This window comes from Mus pahari, chromosome 22, assembly GCF_900095145.1.
Source record: "Mus pahari chromosome 22, PAHARI_EIJ_v1.1, whole genome shotgun sequence".
Lineage (NCBI taxonomy): Eukaryota > Metazoa > Chordata > Mammalia > Rodentia > Muridae > Mus > Mus pahari.
This window is the reverse complement of record NC_034611.1, coordinates 12,420,464-12,448,006: the sequence shown is the minus strand read 5'-3', so window position 1 is coordinate 12,448,006 and position 27,543 is coordinate 12,420,464. Positions and strand designations below refer to the sequence as shown.

Sequence of the window (27,543 nt, the reverse complement as noted above, 5' to 3'; positions counted from 1 at the left end):
TTGCTGGCCCTTTAAGTTGAGATCTTCACTCTCTTCTATACTTATTATTATTAGGTTTGGTTTTTTTTCATTGTGTCCTGGATTTCTTGAATGTTTTGAGATAAGAGCATTTTGCTTTTTGTATTTTCCTTGACTGTTGTGTCGATGACTTCTATGTTATCTTCTACTGCTGAGATTCTCTCTTCTGTCTCTTGAATTCTGTTGGTGATGCTTGCATCTGTGATTCCTGTTCTCTTTCCTAGGTTTTCTATCTCTAGGGCTGTCTTTTTGTGTTTTCTTTAATGTTTCTATTTTCAATTTTAGATCCTAGACAATTTTGTTCATTTTCTTCATCTGTTTGATTGTGTTCTGTATTTCTTTAAGGGAGTTTTTTATGTCCTCTTATCTTTATGAAATGAGAATTTTGATCTGAATCTTGCTTTATAGGTGTGTTGGGGTATCTAGGACTTGCTGTGGTGGGAGAACTGGGTTCTGATATTGCCAAATCAAATTGGTTTCTTTTGCTTATTTTCTTATGCTTGTCTCTTACCATCTGGTTATCTCTGGTGTTATCTGGCCTCTATGTCTCTGACTGGAGCCTGTCCTTCCTGTGAGCCTTTGATCCTGTGATCCTGGATGTGTCCATATACCTGGGGAGTCATGCTGCAACTGGGGTGTGGGATTTAAGGAAACAGATCCAGAGCAGAGTCTCTGCTCCCAGCAGAGGTGGAAACCAGAAGGTGCACAGGCCTCTGACTAGACAGGGAATCTGCATCCAAGGGTCGCAGGGGTCCCAGTATGCCAGGTATCGGGGCAGAGTTTGGGGATCTCAACTATGTTCCTGGATATGTCAGATACCTTGGGAGTCAAAGTACAACTGGAGTGTGGGCTGTGTGGGTGTGGAACCCGGAACTCATGAGGGTCTCTGGCTGGGCCACAAAGTTACAGTTATGAGGTAGCAATGAAACAGTTTTGTGATTGGGGGTCACCACAACATGAGGAACTGTATTAAAGGGTCACAGAATCAGCAAGGTTGAGAACCAATAACCTAGAAAAATGCTGAGTTCATTAGGAGCATGTCCATGTATATTCTCCTTTCACTCTTTCAATTCAGCTTGTTTTTCTTACAGTTCTAATTTAATGCATTTTCTTTGTCCTATTGTTCACTATAGATTTTGCACATCCCATTTGTCTTTCAAGAACAAACTAAAAAACAAGAAAAGAAGAAAGAAAGAAAGAAAAACACTTTAAAAATGGACAAAAACAAGACCCTTGAGGAAGTAGTCAGAATTAAATGTGCTCTAGAGCTCAGCTGAAGACAGACAAGCACCTTTCCCTTCTTAAAGTTCACATGGCTACATCAAAAGGAATTTTGTAGAAACTTACCTGTCCTCTTTGAAACCGTACAGGCATGTTGGATCTGTGCAACAGTCGAAGGCCAGAGTCTCCCCTTTCCCCATAGAGACACAGGGAGACTTCAGACTCAGTTTTTGCTTGTTTCAACTGCCCAGTATACACATCCACATGGTATCTCACTACTGACAAAGCAATGGGGAGAGAAATCAAAAGGAAATCTATTACATTGGAATTCAAGCAAACAGAATCTGGATCTACACGTTTTCTGACAATAGCCAAAAAACTTGCCTGGCATATGCGCTGTCTATATTTCAGCCTACTGAAAAAACTTTGACCCTTCCATTTTAATTTTATTTCTAAATAGACATTTTTCAGATGGAGAAATAAAATATTACTTGAAAGGCTAGTATACAAATAACATAGTAAGATACTTTATCATTAGCAGGGAGAAAGACCTGATTTTATATGTAATATCTAATGTTTAAATGATTCCAACAGTTCTGAGGAAATAAATCAAGATTGCAGTGATGGGTAAGTGGCCAGGTGGCTCTAGAAAAGCCAGACAAGGCACAAGGATGACATTTCTTATCTTCACAGCCTTAGGTTTTGTGACTCTCTCTGGATCATAAGAACTATTTTGAGATATGCTTAATCCCATATCCTCCAGTGACCAAAGCTGTGACACTGAATAAGTCACTTCTTAATTAGTAAAACAAGAATCTCAGAAGCAGAAAAAATAGTCTCCAAATGCATAGTTTAGAAGTAAATTCAAGCACCTACAAAACAGTGAGCATATGCAACATAGGCTACCAAAGATTAATAACACACATGGAAAAACAGGCTCTCCTTCTTTCATTACAGGAAGCTCACAGACAATGTCCCCTTCAGCCTGGTTCCGAGAGAGACACACATTTGCAACAAAATTTAGGGTCTTCTTGCTCTTCACATTTTCCATTGTCACCTGGGATTGAAAGGAACAAGGGTCAAATAGAGTGATTTATATTTTTTCATCCATCTCTACGTACAAACACACCACAAAGGATGCTCAAAGTGGCCACTATTGTGGCAAGAGGATTGTTGTTAGCAGTGGTTGGCTAGCAGCATTGGCCAGATCTTTATTTTATTTTATAAATTATTTGACATGTATTTTGCTAAATGACTTATTTTTAAAAAATAATCTTTTTAACCATTACCAAGCAGTTTGGTAAAATTCTCACAATTTTATCCATACCAAAACGTGAACTGGGCATTTGTAATGGGACTTTGTCCAAGTGAATTCTCAATTTCATCTGTAGCAAGTACCAAAGAAGAAAACTACTGGAGAAACTCAAAAGGAGAATATGTTTTTCATGTTAATCACCAAATCAAACTCCACAACAGAATGTTGTAAAGTTTCTAACACCTTGCAAGTACATTCTGACACATGCAGGCTGTAGAGAAGCCCAAAGAATGCCTGCTCATCCTCACACAGCTGCAGTGCCCTTGCCTCCCTGCTAGCAGATAATCCTCAGAAGCCTTGCTCCTTTGGACTGTTTTCCCTTTTCTTTATATCCTCATAGATCACCGTGACAGAAGGAACTTCACAAGTGTTTCTCTTTTGAACTACATAAAGGATGAAATCCCCATCTTATGATAAAATCCCAGTTAATGGTCTCTAAAAGGCCTCATCTCCCCTTTCCACCATCACTTGTTCTGCAAGGGCAACTGAGGTCACTGTCCAAGGCTCTTTCTCAGACTCCTCTGCTAGACCCACTATCCAATTTATTCCAATGCTCTTACATTATACAGTTCTACTCACTCATATTCCTTATGATGCTCCTCCCAGTGACCACTTTCTAAATCCCTGCCTTGTGCAGGTATTTCAAGTTGAACACATAAAATTGGAGCTACGAATCAAGGACTGACACATCAGGGAGGACATGTGACATGCTGTTATCTTCTTTGATTTAATACACTTGTTTCCCCTTCTATTTACTTGCAAACTGAACAAATGCTGAGCAACTTTCATTGTAGGAATGCACCACATTGTCATTATTCATTAATCAGCTAATGACACCTAGACTGATTACATTTCCCATCTATTTAAAATACGGTTCAGTCTCTCTTAAAATCCAAAGTCTCCCTCACCCAAGACACTAGGACCATATAGGTAAAGGGTTGAGATAGGCTCTATCTTACTTCTCCATGTTCAGTTGAGTTATTTGGGTGTGTCTGCGGCAATACTCCCCCACCCCTGCAGTCAGTTTTCAAAGAACAACCCATTGCCTTAGAAACAGCCTGGGTTGTTTGAAGATTTTCAGGGACCCCCTTAACAATTGAATGCATCTCAGTCTTGATACTGGGAAATTCATTTAGTGACAAGTGACGGCCACTTGGGATTCTGTCACCCCCATTTTTAGGAGAACTCATTAGGGTCACGTTTATATATTTGAAGAGTTCCCACAGCAATAGGTTTCCATATTGTTGCTCAAATGCCTTTTAATTCTAGTTGTCTCTCATCGCATTCCCTTCCTCAACCTTCTGTCCTCTTCCCTCCCCACCAGATACTACAATTCACATCATACTCTGCCCCTAGTACACCCATAAAATCCTTTCTATTTATCTCTCCAAAGGAAGATCTGTATGTCCTCCTAATCCCTTCCTCTATAACTAAGCATTCTGGGTCTATGGATTGTTGGTTAGTTATCATTTATTTAATGGCTGAAATCAACATATAAGTGAACATATTCCATATTTATTTTTCCGGATCTAGGTTACCTCACTCAGGATGATTTTTTTTCTAGACCCTGCAGACTAGGAACATAAACATAAACATCAGTCCAACCACAAAATCTATGACCTGCAACAAGTCCTTCCTATAAGATATGCTAGGGCAATCATGACACACAAGTTGTGGGAATAAGCAATCAATATCTGATTTGGCTTCATGCCCACTCCACAAGATGGAACCTATACTCTACACCACTGGGGTGGTAAAGAACCAAAACCTAGATAGCTCAGACACCTACAGAAAAGCCAAGAACTACTGGCCTAAATGCAGAACATAAAAGTAACAGTAAAATGACTCCCAATGATATGATGACTGCTGTCAATGACTGGTGTCTTACTCAGCCATTATAAGAGAGGAGCAGCAGATGGAAACAAATAAAGAAACATACAGCCAGAGTTGAGAGAGAGAGAGAGAGAGAGAGAGAGAGAGAGAGAGAGAGAGAGAGCGCCTTTGGAACACACAGGTTTAAATGGAATGCCTTTATAAAATTCTTCCACTCAGAAATCAGGGTACCCCAATGAAGAGGAGGCAGAAAGAGTGTAAGAATGTAAGAGCCAGAAGGAATGGAAGACACCAAGAGAACAAGGCCCTTTGAATCAACTGAGCAATGTTTACATGAACTCACAAAGATTGAAGCAGCAAGAACAGAGCAATCATGGAGCTGCATTAATTCATCTGTACATGTTATAGCTTTTAGCTCAGCATTCTTATGAAACTCCTGAGTGCATGAACCAGTGAGTCTCTGATTCCTGTGCTTATACTTGGGGCTTATTTTTTTTCTCTTGGGTTGCCTTGTCCAGCCTTGATATGATGGTTTTAGTTTTATTTATTGTATCTTATTTTGTTATGTTTGGTTGTTATCTCCTAAAAACCTGTTTTTTTTCCTAATGATTAAGAGAAAGGGAGTGGATCTGGATGGGCGGGGAGCTGGGGAAGGACTGTGGGGAATAAAGAGAGGGGAAGCTATGATCAAGATTTATGAGAAATAATCTATTTTCAGTAAACAAACAAATAAAATAAATAAAACAAAATAGGGTTTCATTGAAAAAAACAAAGTCTATTGGAAATTTCAAAATGAGATTGGAATTTTTAATCTATGTTTTGGAATGTTTGGGGCACCTTTCTAATATCTTTCTAGTACTATGCATAGGAAACTTTAATATAAAGCCATACAAACAAATTTAATGAGCATTTGAAGTGTGGGAAAATATGCTACAAGATCTGACTCTGGATGGGGAGAGCCAGTGCTAAGGTCAGCGATTACCATTTTCTTTCTGGTATCAGATGTGAAAATGTTGTAAGACATTAACTGTTCTTGAGGTCATTTTAAGTGTCCTTGAAAATCAGAGGCAATGTCAGACCTGAATTCTGAAGACTTATATCTCTGCATCTCTGCTACTCTCAATAGTTACACACACTGGACAGGGAATCGAGGATGGATGCTAACTCTGTCACATGCACCAATTTATCATTCCTTTAAGCAACTTAGCACAAATTTGTGAGTTTGTCTATAAATTGCTGGAGTCCTCTGAGATTAAACATTTGACTATAGAGTTTCTGAAAAGAAGCTGGTCTTCCTGCTGATCACCAAGCCCAGAACTATTTTCTTACTGTTGTTCATCCCTTGATCTTGTCTTTCAGTGGTTCTTTCGAGAACACTGAAGTGGGGAAATAACCAAAAATGAAAAGAAGTGAAAATATTTATGGGACAATTCAGTAAAGTCTAAAGATTTCCTGGGTTTCATATCAATTATGCCATTATTTCATATAGTAAAAGTGCTAACACATTCACCAAACCTACAACACATTTCAAAAGTTCAAAAGAACTGAGAAGTTTCCAGAGAGTTTTATTCTATTTGAGTTGCTTTATGCAAGTACCATGTAGCAGAGGCAACCAGCAGGTGGGGAAAAGGCTCCTAGGCCACTATGGCCTCATACACAGCCATAACTCAGTCATAAAATTCCACACAATACTGTATGACTTCCCTTTAGTTAACATGAAGGTACAACATATTTCATATATTTTATAAATATTTAAGTGAACAATATATGTTTTGTCAACTTATTAATTCCAAAAATATTTGCCCAACATCTAATGAGCACTCCTCTAGGTTTGGAATCTATGGTATCGTTCCTATTTTTTTCACTTTCCAATGAGGTTCAACCATAAACAAATATACCAGATAAGAACAGAGTTACGTAGAAAATGGAAAGGGTCATCGAAAGCCCCTTAGGGCTCACTTTCAATTTTGAGTCAAAGGGCAGTCTACAGTATGAGACCAGTGAGGCTTGGGTGCCATGACCAAGGGCAGAGAGGTCACAGGAGTGAATGGGACCAGCTGGGGATAAGGATGGATATTATGTGGGTTTTTTTTTCTTTGTAGATCATTCCTGCTCTCTGAAGTCTGCATACCAATGCTCAGGGACAGACGCTGAAGAGATATTATAAGGAACTTTCAGCAGAAAGAAAACAAAAACAAATGGAACTTAGGCTAAAATGATAACACGATCGAAAAACAGATAAACTAGAGCTAAGTTTTAGCAGTGAGGTCACTGGAATTCCCAGGGTCTGGCAAGTGTCTGAAGTACAAATTCAGGAGAATGTATAGGGTTCTGACTTGGACTGCTAGGTGGATGGTGATACCGTCTACTCATATAAATGAGCCTGAGAAGTAGGCCATGGGTTGGTGACAAAGACTTTTGATAGAATTTCATTTAATTTTTCACTTGGTATGTAGAATGTGAGGGATAGGACATAAGAATAATTGCTCTACTTAAAATTAGATAAGTAACAACTTGTGAGAAATTAAACATATTTTATGCCTATAGCTTTAATTTCAAAGTTTATGGCCTGAACTGTAACAAAGTAAGTCCAGTGAAAGAAATATAAAAGTACAAAGATTAAAAGTAATCATAAATTATATTTGGCAACACTTGCTAAGGCACATTCTAATCTCAATAGTCAGTGTTATTTTTTTTCTGACTATGCTCAGTTCTTGCCTTCTTTTAGTTACTCAAAAGCTAAATTAGAATCAATCCAATCATTTGGCTTAATATTCTATTATAATAGCATGGGCACTGACTGGGACAGTTGGCCAATATGTATTAATATGGCTGACAAAGAAACTTAGAGCTCTAAAATACCCCATTATTTGTTGTCAAAGAGAAAGAAACGAGTGATAGGGCATGTCACGGAGCTCCCTGTACACAGATAGCTTTCAACTGTCAGATGACAGGAAATAGGTGGCTGATCCTTAGAATTTAAGTTTGATGTCTTACCTCTCTTTAACTTGAAACTCAAAGAAGTTCAGCAAACACTTGCCAAACTCACTGGCTTGCCCCATACGATAACAAGTTCTAAGTGAATTCATTGGTAATCACAAGATGCTATTGACTGTAAGCAGTGCATGGTTACCAGCTGGGGAAGGAACCTCAGGGGACATGGCCTAATGATCGCAGATGTTCAGATTTCCTCAGTCTGTGAAAGACTGCAATATATCATTCCAGAAACTAAACTTCTCTTTTAATTTATAAATTAATTCATAAATTTAATTCATAAATTTCTCTTGGTTTTCATACTGAAGCATGACCTCATATTATTCTATGAATATCAAAAGATCTAAGGCTTTGAATTTTAATCTAGCTCTAATATAGAGCCACTGAGTGTGAACACTACACAACAGTGATATAGGAAATGTAGCCTGATACTAAGCTTCAGTGTCAAATGAGGGAAAGGAAAGGGATGAATTTCTAGAAGTAGTTTTTGATTGTAGTATGAACTATTCATTTTCCTTTTTGAACAACAATGCAGAAAATGAGCATTGTCATTGCAATAAAATATTCGGCACTCACTCGAGTTTCCTAAATGGAAGGTGTAGGGACTACTACTACCTCAACAGAAACTGCAGCCTGTTTTCAGTGCTCTCCCTGATGAATCATAGTCCCAAATGTGAAGAATTTCACAAGATGACATTGTCATCACTTTGCTTCATAAAAACTTTAAATTTCTGGATTGGATTAAGAAATTACATCCATCAGACAAATATCTAAACCCTAAAAATAGCTGAGAGACGCAGCAACATTTCCAATGACAGAATTTACAGTAGAACTGAACACCTAGGCTGTAATACCTCAGTCACCCAATGTTTCTACTCAGAACCACAGAAGAGAAGAATCAATTCAGCTCCTCCAAAAATCCTTCAGGAGGGAGGGAATTACACTGGCTTATGAAAATTATCATTGCATCTACAAGAAAAGCCAAAACATACAGTCACATCAATGATGGAATGATCTCTTGAAGACAATAACTATACCTGTGATATCTTGGAAAGTTTGAACATCAAGCAGAAATATTTCTTTTTATAATTGGTACACTAGCAGTAATTAAAACATTTTACATATGAGTGCAATTAGTGCATCTGTGCTATTATTTATTTTAGCATTGATTTCTAGGAGAAAACTATTGTTCTTTTCTCCAAACTGTGGCATATTAAAGTATGAAATGAAAGACCCATGGCTTATCTGTGCTAAAACATAGTTAATATAATTAGTCCATGGTATATAAAAAAATATGAAGAAAACTTTGATGGTTTGTATATGCTCAGACCAGAGAGTGGCATTATTAGAAGGTGTGGCCCTGTTGGCATAAGTCTGACCTTGTTGGAGTAGGTGTGTTACTGTGGGTGTGGGCTTTAAGACCCTTATCCTAGCTTCCTGGAATCCAGTATTCTGCTAGCAGCCTTCAGATGAAGATGTAGAACTCTCAGCTCCTCCTGTACCATACCTGCCTAGATGCTGCCATGTTCCTACCTTGGTGATAATGGACTGAACCTCTGGACCTGTAAGTAGGCCCCAATTAAATGTTGTTCTTATAAGAGTTGCCTTGGTCACGGTGTCTGTTCAAATCAGTAAAATCTTAACTAAAACAAGAACCTATAGAGAAGACACAAAAATTTACCACTGAGAAAAGTATGTTAATGTATAAATATTTGCAAAATGATAAATGTCTACATGAAGCCCCAAACAAAGAGACTATTTGTCAGACAGATAATGGTAATGTTTTACAGAGAAGTGTTTCTACACAGCTCAGTAGTGCTCTACGAGATGGTGGTGAAAGACCTGTATATTTATTAGCTGAATATACGTTAATAAGGTCAAGGAAGATGTCTCTGAGAAATTCCATTCTATCAATTATAAGGAAACTGTTTTAGCTATATTAGTAATAGATAATTCTACTTTCAATGGCAAATCAGACACTTACATATATGACTAGAGATATTTCATGACAATTTTGACCATCATGAATAACTGAGAGATACAAGCTCTAAACAACACTTACTGCATCTCCCTTAGCTCTGTCCTCACACACACCTCTACTCTCCAAGGTCCTCTCTCCACAAGCTCCTCCCCACTGCTCTGAGGAAGACATTTACCTTTCATGCTGGAAATTTCTGTGACTGGGGCTTCAGTTTCACCTAGCTTCTAATATCGGCATGCTACCAGTCTTGTTTCTCCTCCCAATTGACCATCAAACCCATTTCCATTCTATTTTGGGATCATTTTCATAGCTAAGGCCAGACTCATATTGAATCTATGACTTTCTCTCAAATATATCAAAGTAACTCACTAATTCACCCACGTAACTCATTCTAGATCAAAATGGTTCCTGGGGATCTCATGTCGTCTCATCTTCTAAGTCATGTAAATTATAAACACATATGTATTGCTAATCATGAGTAGATTCATACAAATATCTGTTGTTTTCCCACTGTGTAATTGTCATGTTAATGAAACAAATGCAGTCTCTGAATATTGGCCCTTATGTTGCTTATTGTCTCATGAAGCTGTTGTGGGAAATACTAAAAAACAAACCACCAAGTCCCCATACTCCATCCAGCTACTCCCTGCCCACCAACTCTCTGTTGGCGCTGGAGCTCCCAAGTTTCCTTTGCTGCCATGCCAGCCCCACCCAGTCACTATCCTCCCCACAGTCAGAAACCACAGCACACAGCAACCTGTTAGAAACAGAACTCTAGAAGCTTATAACTAACAAGTCAGATTTATGTATCAATAAATTCTCAATTCACAAGATGCCTATNTAATAATTNCAGAGCCAATTGATAATGATACAAACTGCCCACCTAGATTAGACAAGTTACCCCAATTATTCTATCCCTATGTAATATTCATAACTACCTGTGGCTATTTAAAACCATGGGATCATGATCTTCTTCCTGCCCATCCACCTCCATCTTGGCTTCTTCTCCCCCTCCTGTGAATCACTCTCTGCCCCTGCCTTCACACTACCTCGCTTTACCCTGTTCAATCACAGGTCTCCTTCTGCACTAATATTTTAATGTAATTGGACAAAGGTAATCCTGTCACATGAAGCTTCAGACCCAGAACAAAAAGAAAGAAGGAGAGAGAGAGAGAGAGAGAGAGAGAGAGAGAGAGAGAGAGAGAGAGAGAGAGAGAGAGAGAGAAAGGAAGGAAGAAAGAAAGAAAGAAAGAAAGAAAGAAAGAAAGAAAGAAAGAAAGAAAGAAAGAAAGAATAAACTAAAAACTTTAAAAACAATATCATTAGGGCCGAAGAGATGGTTCAAGAATTTAAAATGTATACTACTTTTACAGAAGATCAAAGTTTGGTTCACAGCACTCGTGTTTGACAGCTCACAATCACCTTTAACTGCATCTCCAGAAGGATATGGAACCTCTGGTCTCTGTAGGCTCCTACCCTCTCAAGTGCATAGTCACACAGACACAGGCTTCACATAATAAAATAATAAAATAGATCCTGCCACCTCTCCACCCACCTTTATCAGATCTACAGTTATGGAACCATGTAGGTCAGATTCTCTTCCATCACCCATCTTTCTAGCATGTTGAGTCCTTTGGGACACACTTAGCAGCCTTGAGCAGACTGGCACTCACACTGGACCCCCATTTTCCCTGCACCTCTCAACTTAACTTCATGAGTCCTGCCGATTGGAACCATACAGCCCAAGGATACCCATCAGAGGCCCCCAACACCAGGATCATCAAGGTTAGGCCCTCTGCCAAATCAGGGCTGTTAAAAACTGAATCTCACTTATAGGGGGAATAAAATAATTATAGGAGGCAGATGAAGGGAGGGAAGTGGGTAAGAGGAGACATGGGGAGGGCAATGAGTGTGATTCAGGATCAGATTTGGGGAGAGACAAGAAAATGACCAGATGGTCATGAGAAACAATGAAAATCTGCAGCTGGAGGGGTGGGAAATCTGGAGGACATGTCAGAGATCTGGGGTACGGAAAGCTTCCAAGTATCAATGGGGTGACCTTAGCTGAGACTTACTCAGTGGGGATATAGAAGCTGAAGAGACCTCCTGTAGCCAGGCAGGAATCCCAGTGAAGCAATAGGGACACCTGCCCACCTAAAACACTTTCTACCCCAAATTAATCTTTTCTTCAAGAAATGCAGGGACTAGAGTTTGGGCAGAGACTTAGGCAACAGCCAACCAATAACTAGCCTAAATAGAGACCCATTTCAATGGCAAGCACCAATACCTGACAGTATTAATGACACTCTGCTACAGAGCTACAGGATGTCTCTGTGTAACTCTGGCTGACCAGGAGCTCACTCTGTAGACCGAGCTATCCTCCGAGATTTTCCTGCCTCTGCTGAGTCCTGAGTGCTGGAATCAAAGGCATATGCCACTACTGTTGAGCCTTGCTAATAGATTGTCATCTGAAATATTTTGTTAGTGGCAAATTTAGTTTTAAAACCCCTGGTAAACAAATGGCTTTAGTACCAACAGAGCCTTTAGTATGTTTATTCTGTACCTTGCCCTGTGCAAATTAGGAATAAAAAGTTCAGTAGCATTATACAATGGAATTCACCATGGAAACATTTCCTATGGAACATAAGCATGTTCAGGCATCACTGAGAAAGTATCCTCTGGGCTTGGACATTAGTGGAAAATAACTTCTCAGAGTATCTTGTTAAATAATTTTTAACCTTAATACCTTTCTTTGCTATGTCTTTTTGAAAATATAGCTGATTCCAAGACTTGACAAAAGAAAACACTAAATACGCTTGAAACATCTTTTTACCCGAGAAAGTAAAGAATCCCTCTTAAACTGGATACCAACATGCCAAAAGGATATAGAAGCTTAAAGTTTCAAGGATAATTGTAGCATCAAAATAAGTCCTGATCAGAGCAAAGTAAGCCTATTGAAGTAAAATGTTGCTGGTGTAGGCACCTGTTGGTATGCCAGAGATTGGTGCATGGACCCCATGAACACCAATAGTAAAGAGTGATTAAGCTATATAATAAATATTCTTAGCATAAAGCCCTGCCATACTCTCAGAAATAGCTTAAATAATCTATAAATTAATTATAGTAACCATTGCAACATAGATAGTTGTTAGATAATTTAGGAAATAATTATCAAGGAAGCCTGGAATTTTCACTAAAGACACTTTATTTTCAAAATGTTTTTTTCATATATAGTTGGATGAGTATGCAGAGACGGAGTCCACAGATATGGAAAGCTGGATACATTAATAAATACAATGTTTAATCAAGGGAAAGAGAAAGCTCTGCTTCATAGAAGAATGAGAGGAAATACAGAAGTAAAAACGTAGTCAGAAAAATCACTGTTTGGCAACCTTCACATTGATGACTGCTTCAAGCTAGAAGCACCAGTGGATCCAACAATTGATGGAAGGGACCATTATGATGAGTAAGATATTCATATGACTAAACTGACACTTTTCTAAAACAACAAATGACAAATCAAACATTATACACACATCATAACAAAGAGTGAAGAAGCAGAAGGGCCCAAGCTTAGTAGGTAGAGATTGCTTTCATCACTGCAATTTTCAAGAAAGAGTATATAAATATCTCTTTTTTTTCATATCACTTTGGTACTCATATTTCTAGCTGATGAATTGTTTTGCTGAATCTGTTATTTGTTCTTCTCCTACTCTGCTATTCAGATGTCTTTATCGTTGAGTAGGGGTAATGATAATCCCTTTCCTTGATTCCTGAAACTTAGTGCTTCCTTCTATAAAGGTTTTACTTGAAATGTTTATCTGAAGACCCAATGAACTTTGTATCTTCCAGGAAGTTCATTTCTGTCTCTCTGTTGAATTCTCCCAAAGCTGATAATTTCCTACCATTCTCCAAGGTATCAGCTACAAAATAGGGCCCTGTCAGTTGTTCAAAAGACATCTGAACCACTCTCCACAATGTACTTATTTGTTCTTATGCTATAAACTTGCACTTTTTTTGAACTGGGTATATGCTAAGTATGATTCAGGGGTTCTGAGATACACATACTGCTCAAGTCTAAGGACCTAAATTCTATCACTGGAACTACATAAAGCTGATGAGAAAGATCTAGTACAAAACTAACCTCTGAAATGTACACACTGTGACATGTACATTCACAAAGACACCCCCCTCTCATACACAGAGTCAAAAAATAGTAAAATTATATGTAAATTTATCAAATATCTTAACAAAATTAAATTTCTTACTTACCTTCATTATATAACCAAATATACAATAACAAAGATCACAGATAAGATTGTAAAATACTTAAAATGGAAAAATATTGCCATATTTTACCAGTAGTATCCAAATATTAAATCTGAAATATTTTCAATAATATCACACACTATAAAGAAATCAATGACAGATGTAGATGTTAAAGCAGAGAACATTCATAATTCAAATATATCATTTTATTTGTATAATGTATTGCTTGCATTTAGAACTATAAGGACCACTAAGGATTTAACTACTAGTTTTAAAAACAATGGTCCAACGGCAATGCTTTAGAATCTCCAGAGACCAACGTACAAGATGACTATTTACTAAATGATTGTAGCAAAACTATTTAACTTCATTGGGCATTAATTTTCTCATCTGTAAAATAAGAACATCAAGGAGTTATTAATAAGTAAATATATAATAACATTGGTAATACAACTGACATATGGCAAGCATTCAGCATACACTATTGATGCAATTGACTATAAGCATAAATAAATGGGCATTTCAATGTATGTGTAAGATGACTTGATTTTATAAAAAACATAAAAGATGCACATTTGTGTAAGTTCATTTATACTAATATATTAATTCATATTATTATACTATGTATATATTATAGCATATATATTTTACTAATATATTTATCTTACACATATTTATATTTCATATACAAGTGGATTCTATGTACATATATTTTTAGGGAGAGAATGAAGATACAAGCATACATGTAAGAGATTCACAAAACACGTAGTAAAGAACATGAACTAGTGAGGTGGTCGTGGATATCAAAGAATAAAGATGACCTTTGATTCTTATATTTTGCTATATTCTTCACATTTTGACTCATTCATAAGTTACCTTTTAAAAATATTACTATGACATCCTATTGCTAAAATATAATTCACCATAGTGAAGCACTAAGGATGTGTGTCCACAATTTTTTATTTACATTATGTAGGACAATTTGAACAGTATTTTTGATGCCCACTCTTTATGTGACCTGCTTGATCTTTTTATCAGCATAAGAATGAAGCACAAAGGAAAGCCATTACCCTCTGTAAGGTCCACTCTGGTTGCCCACCAGTTCCATCATGTCCTATTCTGATCTTGTATATCTCTCCAATGCCTCTTAGTACAACCTGGATGAAATGCAAAGTCAGAAAATTACTAAAACATTATAAATTAGGCACATCACAATATTCTTGTTCTTTGTCAGATTTAATGCCCTTTGCTGATGCTTGTCATACTCTTAGAAGGCCTTGCAGAAGAAAGTTCTCTCAGATACTTGGCCATGAAACTCACAGACAAAAAATAAGAAAAAAAAAATCCTCTAACTTGACTAGACATTGCAAAGGGAAGTCAGAGGAAGGAATGGGATAAAGAGCATGCTATGCTCTCTGAGCACCACATATGTCTCACTAGAACCAATACTGGTACATGTCAGTGACAAAAAGAAGGGCTTTAATTTTAAGAAGAAAAATGATTTTCACCAAATAAAATCAAACATATAGAAAATTTCTAAGGTTATAAAAAGTACCTGTGAGTCCAGGACTTCCTTATCCTTTGAAAATCCTCTTTGACTACTCCACTAAAATGTAGATATCATAGTTCAAGGAAGAAAAGCAGACCTCCACACAAACATGTGCCTTTGGTTAGTTTTTATTTTGGAGAACTGGTTTTGTAATTCCTATGAGCTCAGTGCAAATGCTTGTGATTATTTTAATTGAGCAAATTATAGCACACATCTCTGGCCCATATTTTCTTTATATATTGAATGGTCATTTTTGTAGTTAGGGATTCCATTGCTTTGAAGAGACACCATGGTCAAGGCAACTCTTCAAAAGGAAAACATGTAATTAGGGCTGACTTACAGTTTCTGAGCTTTAGTAGATTATCATCATGGTAGAAAGCATGGCAGTGGGCAGCCAGACATGGTACTGGAGAAAGAGCTGAGAGTTCTACATCTTAATCCTAAGGCAGCCAGTAGACTGAAATTCCATTCTCAGCAGAACTTGAGCATAGGAGACCTCAAAGCCCATCCCACAGTGGTATACTTCCTTCAGCAAGGCCACACCAACTCCAACAAGGTCACACATCCTAATATTGCCACTCCCCATTGGCCAAGCACTCAAGTAAACAAGTCTATAGAGGCTAAACATATTCAAACCAACACATTCCACTCCCTGGCCCCATAGGCTTGTAGCTATAACATAATGTAAAATGCATTTAGTTTAACTTAAAAGTCCCCATAGATTATCACAGTCTCAACAATGTTTAAAAGTCTAAAGTTTAAAGATTCTTCTGAGATTCATGCAATCTCTCAAAGTAATCTTTTATAAATCAAAATCAAAAAGGAGATCCCACACTTTCAACATATCATTGCACAGAATATACATTACCCTTCCAAAATGTAGGGAAGGGAGCATAATGGGGAGATATTGTGCAAAAGAAACACTAAGCTGGACAAACTCTGAACTCTGCATCTAATATCACGATATTCTTCAGATCTTCAACTCATTTCAGTTTTGTTAATTGCAAACATACTTCTTTCACTTGGACTTTTTCCACTCCCTATTAGCAGCTTTCCATGACAGGTATCCCACGGCTCTGGCATCGTCAACATTTTTGGGGGCTTCAAAGTACTCCAGGCTTCACCTTCACAGCATCACATAATGGCCTCTCTGGGCCTCCATGTCAGGACACCCCTGCTATATTTCTAGCCTCAGAAGCCTTCCTTAGTCTCAGAGAAAAATTATATCCTTGATTCTAAAGTCAGAAACATTTTGAAAAAGTTGCCAAGTTCTTCTGCTTGAAGGAACTAGAACATGGCCCCCTTGATCAATTAGATCTTCACCAGCTGTCTGGTTTCAATGGCTTCACTCACTACAGAAGCTTGACTGTTCTGGAATTTACTCTTTAGACTAACCTTGAACTCAGAGATCTGCATGCCCCTGTCTCCTGAGTTCTGGGATCAAAGACCTATACCACCATTCCAGGGCCTCCTTTCCATTATAGATCTTTGTAAGCATGGCCACTACACTTCAGAAAAACTTCAGACAAGGGAGAAAAGCAGCCACATTCTTCACCAAATATCACAAGAATGATCTCTTAGCAATATACTAACATTCTGTTTCTCTCAAACCTCATGAACTAGATCCTAACAGCTCAAATCACCCTCAGCACCATGTCTTCCATGTTTCTAAGAATGCAGCTCATTAAGCCCTACTTAAAGCATTACATTGCTTTTCTAATTCACAATCCCCAAATCCACATTCCTCCAAACAAGAGCATAGTCAGGTCTATCACAGCAATACCCCACTCCTGGTACAAATTTCTATCTCTTAGGATTTCCATTGCTATGAAGAGACACCATGACCAAGGCAACCCACATTTAATTGGAGCTGTCTTCCAGTTTCAGGGGTTTAGTCCATTATCATCATGGCAGTAAGCATGGCAATGTGCAGGCAGACAGAGTGCTGGGAAGTTGCTGAGAGTTCTACATCTTAATACAAAGGCAGCCAGGAGGAGCCTGCAATTAATTCCATGCTGGAAAGAGCTTAAGCAAAGAACACCCCAAACCCTGCCCCCACAATGGCATATTTCCTCTAACAAGGCCACACCTACTCCAACAAGGCCATATGTCCTAATACTGCCACTTCCTATGCACCAAGTATTTAAGTACATAAGTCCATGGGGACCAAACTATCACAGACATAATAGTTTTAATACAAAAATCTAGATGTTGTGCAATGTCACAGATATGAAAAACAAAATCAGTGGGACAGTCTCCATCTTAGGAAAATGTATAACATGGAGAAGAATCTCTTTGAAAGCAGATATTTATAATATAAAAAAGTAGTGTTATCCCCCTGAGCCTCACATAGAAGGATGACTTTGCCAACATCCATGGGTCAGTGGCTTTGATCCTTGACCCAGATGGCTCATGTCAGTACTCACTCAGGATCTGACACACTAATAACTTCCTCAGCTCCCCACAATGCATGATTTCTTCCCTTGGCCCAGCAATCTACAGAAAGGAAGGTTTTTCAAGGAGTCTACTTTATAGGATGAACACGCTCCAATGAGTAATTTCCTTAAGCATACACACTGTACACACACCAGGCTCTAGGAGCATAAAATGTCAACTGAAGTCTATTTGATCAGATATGTCACACTGTCCTCAAAGACAGCTATATGCATACTTGAAGCCTGAAAGGGGGAAACATAAAAGATGAGTTCAGAAGTGACAAATTACGCAATGCAAAGGAGTACAAGAAACATTCCCACAAACTAAAGAGTGGGGATGAGCTAACTAATCCTAATTTAGGATTCTCCAATTACCAAGAGTCACTGGCACCAATTCCTCATAATCCCCAGCCTAGGCTTTCTTAAACTTTAGTACATAGACAACATTATCTGTCAGTCTTACTAAAACTTAGATTCTGAGCTAGCGGTTATGGAAAGGGACCTGAGATTTTGCAGACTTCATTGACTCCTGGCGTATCTATGCTAATCTGTTAGAGTCCACACATCTGCAGAGTCCAAGAGGCTTTGTAAACCCAGCCTCCATTACTGGAAAAATAATAAGCAATTCATCCAAAGTAAAGGAACTAATAATATGTTCATTTAATCTTAATTTCATGTTCATGACACCAGGACCTCTGTTCTTTACCAGTTTACAGTTAGGTTGATACAAAAGGAATTATGCTTGCAGATTGTGAACTTTTGGTTATTATCACTAAGCCAAAATACATCTTAACTAGTCAAACTAGAAACCATTATATACTGCTGGTCATAATAAATAATTTTGTTTATTCCTGTTACATAAAATTCTTGCTTTGTGGGAGAGTTTCTCTGAAAAAACAAAAAAGCCATGGATAGGTCTGAAGAGGTTTTCATTTGTTGGCAGAAATCCAGTTAATACAATGGATGAGGCAGAACATTATAGCCCAATAACTTCATCCTCCGAAGCAGTGATTATGTCATATGCAGTTAAGGATTGTGTGGCATCATGGGGGAAGAACTGAGCCCATTTCATTGGAACAACACTACTTTAGTTGATGCAATCATAGTATATCCCATAAATTTGCTGAGCATATTTCTCAGACATGGTTTCACGAGGATTGAGGAAACTGTAATACATCAGTCCTCCCATAGATGACCCAACTAACTGATCATGACTGGTTGTTTTTAAGCAAGTCTGGCATTCAAAAAGCTTGGGAGCTTCTTGTATGCAATATGTGTTTTGTCACATGCCACAGTCTCATCAAGAAATCATTCATCAGTGAACAGAATTAAGAGAGAATAAAAGTTCAAAACTGGCAATATTTTTTCAGTCAGCTCATGGGCACCCATTGAAGCTCTTTACATTTTCAAGTTGCTTTGTGTGCTCATCTCTGAGGTCTTTGGCTACTTCTTTGATAGTTGTAAGAGTATCAGGTTTTAAAAGTGCTCTTACTTAGTCATTGTGAATGCCTGATGGTGGGACACTGGATCCTGATAATGAAGTTTCTCATCCACTCTGCAAAACTACTTAAACAACCCCCCCATTGCACTATACTTTCAGCAGCAGCTCCTGAGTCATATATGTTGTGATGTAGCAAGTTCCTCTTTTGCTTTATGACCCATTTTAAACTCAAATAAGAATAGAGCTTTAATTTGCTCTTTCTGTAATATTATTTCCATAGTATAAAGTAAATATAAAACAAACAGGAAGCCATTAGCCAAAATCATAAAGGGAAGGAAATATTAAAATGATAAATGATTTAACTCTATTTAAGAAGGTATTCCAATAATACACGGCAAAATTTCAACACTATAAAACTGCTACAATTATTTTTGCACTGACCTATACATTTACTGTGTGGTAAATGGGATTCTTCCTTAGTACACATTCTTTCTATCATACATCTCAGGATTTATAAAGAATGGAAGTCATTGCCCCCTTTCTACAAATAAAGAGAACACTAAATGACATAAATAAAGAGAAATTAAATGACATATTCAAGGTCACACAGTTGTCATACAGAAAGCTAGAGCCAATCGAGCTCGCCTAGTGTTGGAGCCAGGACTAGTGACAGTGACTGCACTTTAGAAGCACTTAGAGAGCTTTTTAAAAATCTCAGTATTCAGGATGCACCCAAACAAAATGAATGGCTCTCTGGAAATGCAGGCAGTTGTCACTGGGTTTTAAAGCTCTCTAGGTATTCCAATGTGCAATCATGAGCCTCTAAGATTCAACCCTAGGGAAATTTTTCCTGAAAAACAGTGAGAGGATTTATCAACATGGCAATACATATGGCACATGACATATTATCAGGAACATCATGATTCTGCAGATGACTTGGGGTATGGATTCTAACATGCATTCTAAATTATGGACTATCATTTTCAAGAAACCATTCAGAACACATGTTAGAGAGAGTGACCACCATGGACCATATCAAAGTGTTCCTCCATCACTGTAGACAACCGTATTTCATCAGTAAAACCCCATTAATAAGCATAAAATTAGATCTACAAGCTGAGAGCTGAAGATGCAAAACACACTGGATATTAGTAAGGCCAAGTGCTGAACCCCCAAGCGGCCTTTTCAGACTGGTGACTGAGGTTGGCCTCCATAATTTGCTATTCCCTAGTGCACAAAGAGACACTCTCAAGGATTAGTGGCTGCTGTTAAATTAATGCACTGAAGAACCATACAGCTTTTGTCTTGCAGAGGGTGAGAATTAGTAAAGTACAATGTACCTGTCCTGGTTGGCTTTCAGCCAGTACTCCTACAAATGACACAAGCAGTAGGTTATATGCAAACCACAGCAGTTCAGAGCTCTCCAGTAAGATATAAGTGTGAGAGCAGTCTAAATTGTCATGGGCAGAGCATCCTAACACTTAGTTCAGCTTAGCAATGTCTGAAAGTATATCAAGTACAGAAAGAGGGGCTTCCATTACTCTTAAGAGTCTCCCGTATCTTGTAATCAGGGAACAATTTTAACTGGATTGATGATTTATTTTAGGAAATGGCCTTAAAGAAAGAAAATTTTTACATAATCTTCCTCACTTCTATGAATAAGAGAGATGAGTAAATGTGTTTATTTTGACTATTATAGTAGGAAATGAATTAATTAATTCATGGTCTTTATAACAGACTAGGTTTATTTTATACAGTCTATCTCTCCCTTTTTCTGTCTTTATCTTCTTCCACCTCTCCATTTCACTGATTCAGTCTCTCTGTCTCTAACTCTGCTTAACTCTGGCCCTCCTCCCTGTCTCTCTGTCTCTGTTTCTCTCTCTCTCTCTCTCTCTCTCTCTCTCTCTCTCTCTCTCTCTCTCNCACACACACACACACACACACACACACACACACACACACATCTATATTATATAACTTTGAAATGTTCAAACAATAATATGACTACTGATTTTCCTTACCTGAAATTCATCAGTCTGTCCTGGAAGGAAGAGCTGTTCTTGGCTGTCCTTGGTAAGGCTGATTGGTCCGGTGACACCTTCATGTCCATACACCCACAATGTGACATTGGCCTGAGTACCTGTGTTTCCAGTCACCACTAAGACCTTCCATTTTTCTTCTACCAGAAGTGTCTCAGTACTGCACAGCTGCTTGCTTTCTTCTGTACAGAATAAGAGAAGAACATAAGGAATAGATCAGGTACATTAGGCTAAGAGAGTTCTCCATTACACTGAAGTCCAAGAATAGCAGGGAACATCAAGACAAGCATGGGTGATGTGGGGTGAGAGAGGCAATGAAGGGTGAAGGCTCTGGGGAGCTGACGTGTGCTTTTCTCATCATAGCAAAGTCCTGGACACTTGAGACTCAACCATAGAAGGAAACCACATCAAAACAATAATTGTCAGCCATGCCCGGGGAACTTTTCCTTGTACTCAATGCTACAACACAGGAGGGCATGCTAAAGCCAACAATGTGAGCTTATAAATTTTTCATAAAGTTGCTTGTCCACTTTGTGGGGTTTATACATAGTAACTGTGATAGAAAGTAGCAAACTGAATTAAAACATGTTTTCAAATATCATAAAAACAGCTTGGCAAGAATAGAGAATTTTTTCTAGAATGTAATTAAAAATGAAAAAATTTAAAACTAATATGTATTTTCTGAAAGATAATTTCTCTTGGCCTGTCTGTCTGGTCCCTATTAACACAACAGCAGGCATTTTCCTCTCGACTATATAATAGTCTCTCTCTCTCTCTCTATACAGAGACACTCTATACAGAGAGAGAGAGAGAGAGAGTTGTTGCCTCCCTTCAGCCTCAAATCAGGCTTTTGCAGACCTCTGCTGCTGCTAAGCACAGGGCCACCTGGGGTGGTACCTGTCAGGCTGGTTCTTTGTTTACACTTGGCCACTGCTCTTCAAAGCATCGCCACTGCCAGCTGTAAGATCCTTGAGTTATTCCAGGGACAGCATCCTGAAGATTCGCCTACAGGCTCTCTCTCACCTGTAGGAGAGGCCCCAATAACCGGGTGGTGGGGGATGGACCTTCCCCTGCTATATAAACTCTGAACTTTATTAAACTCGTGGGCTTTGATCAGAACACTTGTCTTAGCCACATTTCCTTTTTCCGCCTTCTTTTCCCCTTACAGCCCCAGCTTGCCTTTCAGGACAGACCGGGTTCTAGTGTGGCCCGCTGGCAGTCCCGCTCACTGTGTGTGTGTGTGTGTGTGTGTGTGTGTGTGTGTGTGTGTGTGTGTGTGTGTGTGTGTGTTTAGACTAAAGATTGGTACTGAGTATCGTCCCTTGATTGCACACCACATTTTTTGTTTGAGACATATTTGCTCACTGTATCTAAAGCTTATGGACTTGGCTAAGTTAGCTACACAGTGAACTTCAGGGAACCACCTGTCACAGACCCTCCTCAGGATTGAGATGTTAGGCACCATTCCTGGTCTTCCAGTCAGTTGTGTAAAATTCAAGACCTCCTACATACATGGCAGTTATTTTATTTTTTTATTTTTTATCAGATATTTTCTTTATTTACATTTCAAAGGTTATCCCCTTTCCTAATTTTCCCTCCAAAAATCCCCTATCTCCCCTCCTCAGCCTTCTCACCAACTCATCAATTCCCTCTTCCTGGCCCTGGCATTCCCCTATATTAGGGCATAGAACCTTCACAGGACCAAGGGCCTCCCCTCCCATTGATGACCGACTAGGCCATCCCCTGTTACATATGCAGCTAGAGCCATGTGTCCCATCATGTGTTTTTTGGATGAGTGGTTTGGTCCCAGGGATCTCTGGGTGTACTGGTTAGTTCATATTGTTTTTCCTTCTACGGGGCTGCAAACACTTTCACCTCCTGGGGTACTTTCTCTAGCTCATTGGGGACCCTGTACTCAGTCCAATGGATGGCTGAGGGCATCCACTTCTGTATTTGTCAGGTACTGGCAGAGCTTCTCAGGAGACAGCTATATCAGTCTCCTGTCAGCAAGTACTTGTTGGCATCCACAATAGTGTCTGGTTTTGGTGGTTGTTTATGGGATGGATTGCCAGGTGGGGCACTCTCTGGATGGTCATTCCTTCAGTCTCTGCTCCGAACTTTGTCTCTGTAACTCCTTCCATGGGTATTTTGTTCCCCCTTCTAAAAAGGATCAAAGTATCCACACTTTGGTTTTCCTTCTTCTTCAGTTTAATGTGTTTTGCAAATTGTATCTTGCGTACTCTGAGTTTCTGGGCTAATATCCACTTATCAGTGAGTGCATATCAAGTGAGTTCTTTTGTGATTGGGTTACCTCACTCAGGATGATATCCTCCAGATCCATCCATTTGCCTAAGAATTTCATAATTTCATTGTTTTTAATAGGTGAGTAGTGTTCCATTGTCTAAATGTACCACATTTTCTATATCCATTTCACTTTGAGGGACATCTACACTCTTTCCAGCTTCTGGCTATTATAAATAAGGCTGCTGTGAACATGGTGGAGCATGTGCATGATTCCATGTTGGAGCACCTTCTGGGTAAATGCCCAGGAGTGGTATTGCTGGATCTTCCAGTAGTATTAAGTCAGATTTTCTGAGGAACCTCCAAACTGATTTTCAGAGTGATTGTACCAGCTTGAAATCTCACCAGCAATGGAGGAGTGTTCCTCTTTCTCCACATCCTCACCAGCAGCTGCTGTCACCTGAGATTTTGATCTTAATCATTCTGACTGGTGTGAAGTGGAATCTCAGGGTTGTTTTGAGTTACATTTCTCTGATGACTAAGGATGTTGAACATTTTTTGAGGTGCTTCTCAGCTATTCAGTATCCCTCAGCTGTGAATTGTTTGTTTAGGCTCTGTACCCCATTTTAATAGGGTTATTTGGTTTTCTGGAGTCCATCTTCTTGATGGATATTAGCCTTCTATCAGATTAAGGATTGGTAAAGATCTTTTCCCAATCTGTTGGTTGACTTTTTGTCTTATTGACAGTAACCTTTGCCTTACAGAAGCTTTTAAATTTTATGAGGTCCCATTTGTTAATTCTCGATCTTACAGCACAAGCCATTGCTGTTCTGTTCAGGATTTTTTTTCCCTTATGCCCATATCTTTGAGGCTTTTCCCCACTTTCTCCTCTATAAGTTTGAATGTCTCTGGTTTTATGTGGAGTTCTTTGATTCACTTAGACTTGAGCTTTGTACAAGGACATGAGAATGGATCAATTCTCATTCTTCTACATGATAACCGCCAGTTGAGCCAGCACCATTTTTTGAAAATGCTGTCTTTTTTTCCACTGGATGGTTTTAGCTCCTTTGTCAAAGATCAAGTGACCATAGGTATGTAGGTTCATTATTGGGTCTTCAGTTCTATTCCATTGATCTATGTGTCTGTCATTTTACCATGCAATTTTTATCACAATTGCTCTGTAGTACAGCTTGAGGCCAGGGATGGTGATTCCTCCAGATGTTCTTCTACTGTTGAGAATAGTTTTTGCTATGCTAGGATTTTGTTATTCCAGATGAAAGTTTTATTTATTTATTTTATATGAGTACACTGTTGCTGTCTTCAGACACACCAGAAGAGGGCATCAGATCCCATTATAGATGGTTTCAAGCCACAATATGATTGCTGGGGGTTGAACTCAGGACCTCTGGAAGAGCAATTAGTGCTCTTAACCTCTGAGCCATCTCTCCAACCCCAGCAGTTACTTTGTTTACTAAGCCATCGCCTACGCTCAATAAAAATCACCATTTATCAAGACTCTACTTTTTCTGGGCTCCGTGTTAAGTATGACATATACAATCCTCATTCAGTCATCACTACTAAGTTTTAAGGTGAGTCAGATATTGGAGTCTGTTTTAAAATGTAGACAGGAAACAAAATGTTTAAGTACTATGTGGGTGACATGTGTGAGCCTCAAGGGTTTAACCCCAAAGCCTCTGAAATCAAACAAGCTTGAATGGCTGCTGTGCTCTGCAAACATAGTTTACCAGGTCAAAGCAGTCATGGCATTGCTAGTATTTAAGACTTTCTTTTGTGCAAAGTGTTACTCACAATACTCATTCATGATAACATCAGTCCCATTCTGTCATCACATTAGTCCTACAATATATTTCCCCCATGAAGCAGATGGAAAAACCAGGCCTCACAGCCTAGCAACTTGCCAAAATCATGCATGTTGAGCTTCAGCCCAGGCAGAGGAAGTTTGGTTCTTAAGATACTTGCTCAACTATAAAGGTAATTGCCAAAGAATTATTACAGAAATTGGTCCACCAAAATCTCATGACACTATCTAATTTTCAAAACTTAAATAGTACCTATTAGCTGCTTTTCCTTCCTTCCTTTCTTTCTTTCCTTCTTTCCTTCTTTCTTTCTTTCTTTCTTTCTTTCTTTCTTTCTTTCTTTCTTTCTTTCCTTCTTTCTTTCTTTCCTTCTCTTTCTTTCCTTCCTTCCTTCCTTCCTTCCTTCCTTCCTTCCTTCCTTCCTTCCTTCTTTCTTTCCTTCTTCCTTTCATCCTTTCTCTCTCTTTCTTTCTTTCCTTCTTTCTTTCTTATCATTTCCTCTCAAGAATAGTGAGTACTTCATGATCAATAGTGTAACCAAATATCTACAAATTCTACTGGTACACCATGTATCAAGAAAGAAATTAAAAACCCTGGATCAGCAATTAACCCTTGGGATACTGATAATCTATTTTTTCCTGGGTATTTTATTATTTGAAAGAACTGCTTTTATTTAAAAAAAAAAAAAACTTTCATTCATATTATTTACTGAGCATTCTAAAAGAACATTGCTCTCTTTTATTAATGTCAGTGATTGAAAAATAAAAAAAAAAAACATAACAAATGAGCATTTTACCCTAGAGATATATTTTATCTAGTAGAGAGGAAAGGCAAACGATTATTTTTATTTGAAGCAGGCAAAAGCATTCATTCATGGGAAACATGAGTATTGCAATATCCATACATAGCTGCAACCAGGATGTGATAGAGAGAGGAACTGGAAGGAAAACTTTCCTAGGACATCTCAATGCTAGATATAGAAAAAGGAATATATATTTTGCAAATACAGAAGACACTCTATACAGAGGTAAAAAAAAATGTGCTTAGCATGCCCATAAAATAAGATGTTGCAGGTGAGGAAGAGAGAAATGAGGAATGAAGTTGACACTGGAATTCTCAAGTAATCAGGAGTTGTTTTTAAGTACAGAGGTGTTCCTATGCAGAATAAGTTCTCTCTCTCTCTTTCTCTCTCTCTCTCTCTCTCTCTCTCTCTCTCTCTCTCTCTCTCTCTCTCTGTGTGTGTGTGTGTGTAGCTTAGCTTAGTTCTTTAATATAATCTGCAAACAAGATGATGGCTGCTAAGGAGCTCTCTACACTAACATGTTCTTATATCATTTACACAAACACATCATAGACTAAGGAAGTACTCATAAAATTGATAGTATAATCTATAATATAGAATCACATAGTAAAGTCTATACTGTCATCAATTAAATATGAATGCCATCTAATGCCATGATCCTTTGGAAATGAACCAAAGACCATTAGTCTCAGACTATAAATTTCTCCATCTGAGAAGCATAAAAGATTTTGCTTTCTTGAATACAGGTTTAAAAATACCTAGAGTTGAAAAGATATTTGAAGAGATAGCTGTTAGATTAAGCACTAATCTTCAGTGCTTGATACAAATCTAACCCTGGATGTAATCTAAAAGATATTTGCATGCCTCTAACCTATTCTCTCTAAGCATTACAGAGCACATTACAGAGAATAGACAGCAGGAAATAATAAAACTTAGGGCTGAAATCAAACAAGTGGAAAGAAAAAGAACTATACAAAGGATCAACCAATCTAGGAGCTGGTTCTTTGAGAAAGTCAACAAGACAGATAAACCCTTAGCCAGACTAACTACAGGGCACAGAGACAGTGTCCTAATTTAAAAAATCAGAAATGAAAAGAGAGACATAACAACAGGACATGAGGAAATCCAAAACATCATCAGATCCTACTAAAAAAGGCTATACTCAACAAAACTAGAAAACCTGGATAGAATGGACAATTTCCTAGATAGGTACCAGGTACCAAAGTTCAATCAGGATTAGATGAACGATCTAAACAGTCCAATATCCCCTAAAGAAATAGAAGCAATCATTAATAGTCTGCCAACCAAACAAAGCCCAGGAATACATGGGTTTAGTGAAGAGTTCTATCAGACTTTCAAAGAAGATCTAATTCCAATTCTCCTCAAACATTCCACAAAATAGAAACAGAAGGTACTCTACCCAATTCATTCTATGAAGACACAATTACTCTGAAACCTAAACCACATAAAGACCCACAAAGAAAAAGAACTTCAGATCAATTCCCATTATGAATATTGATACAAAAATACTCAATAAAATTCTCGCAAACCTAATCCAAGAACACACCAAAACAATCATCCATCATGA

At 38.3% G+C, this 27,543-nt stretch overlaps 1 protein-coding gene across 1 annotated transcript in view; it reads right to left on the bottom strand.

Annotated features, from left to right (window-relative positions):
• Positions 1 to 27,543, bottom strand: part of Rp1 (RP1 axonemal microtubule associated) — a 238,420-nt gene that overhangs the window by 23,897 nt on the left and 186,980 nt on the right. The window contains exons 18-21 of the mRNA XM_029533310.1: positions 21,078 to 21,277; positions 14,702 to 14,788; positions 2,164 to 2,296; positions 1,366 to 1,517 (exon numbers count right to left, since the gene is read on the bottom strand). Of these exons, the coding sequence (XP_029389170.1) occupies positions 1,366 to 1,517; positions 2,164 to 2,296; positions 14,702 to 14,788; positions 21,078 to 21,277 (572 nt within the window). The remainder of the gene's footprint in view (positions 1 to 1,365; positions 1,518 to 2,163; positions 2,297 to 14,701; positions 14,789 to 21,077; positions 21,278 to 27,543) is intronic.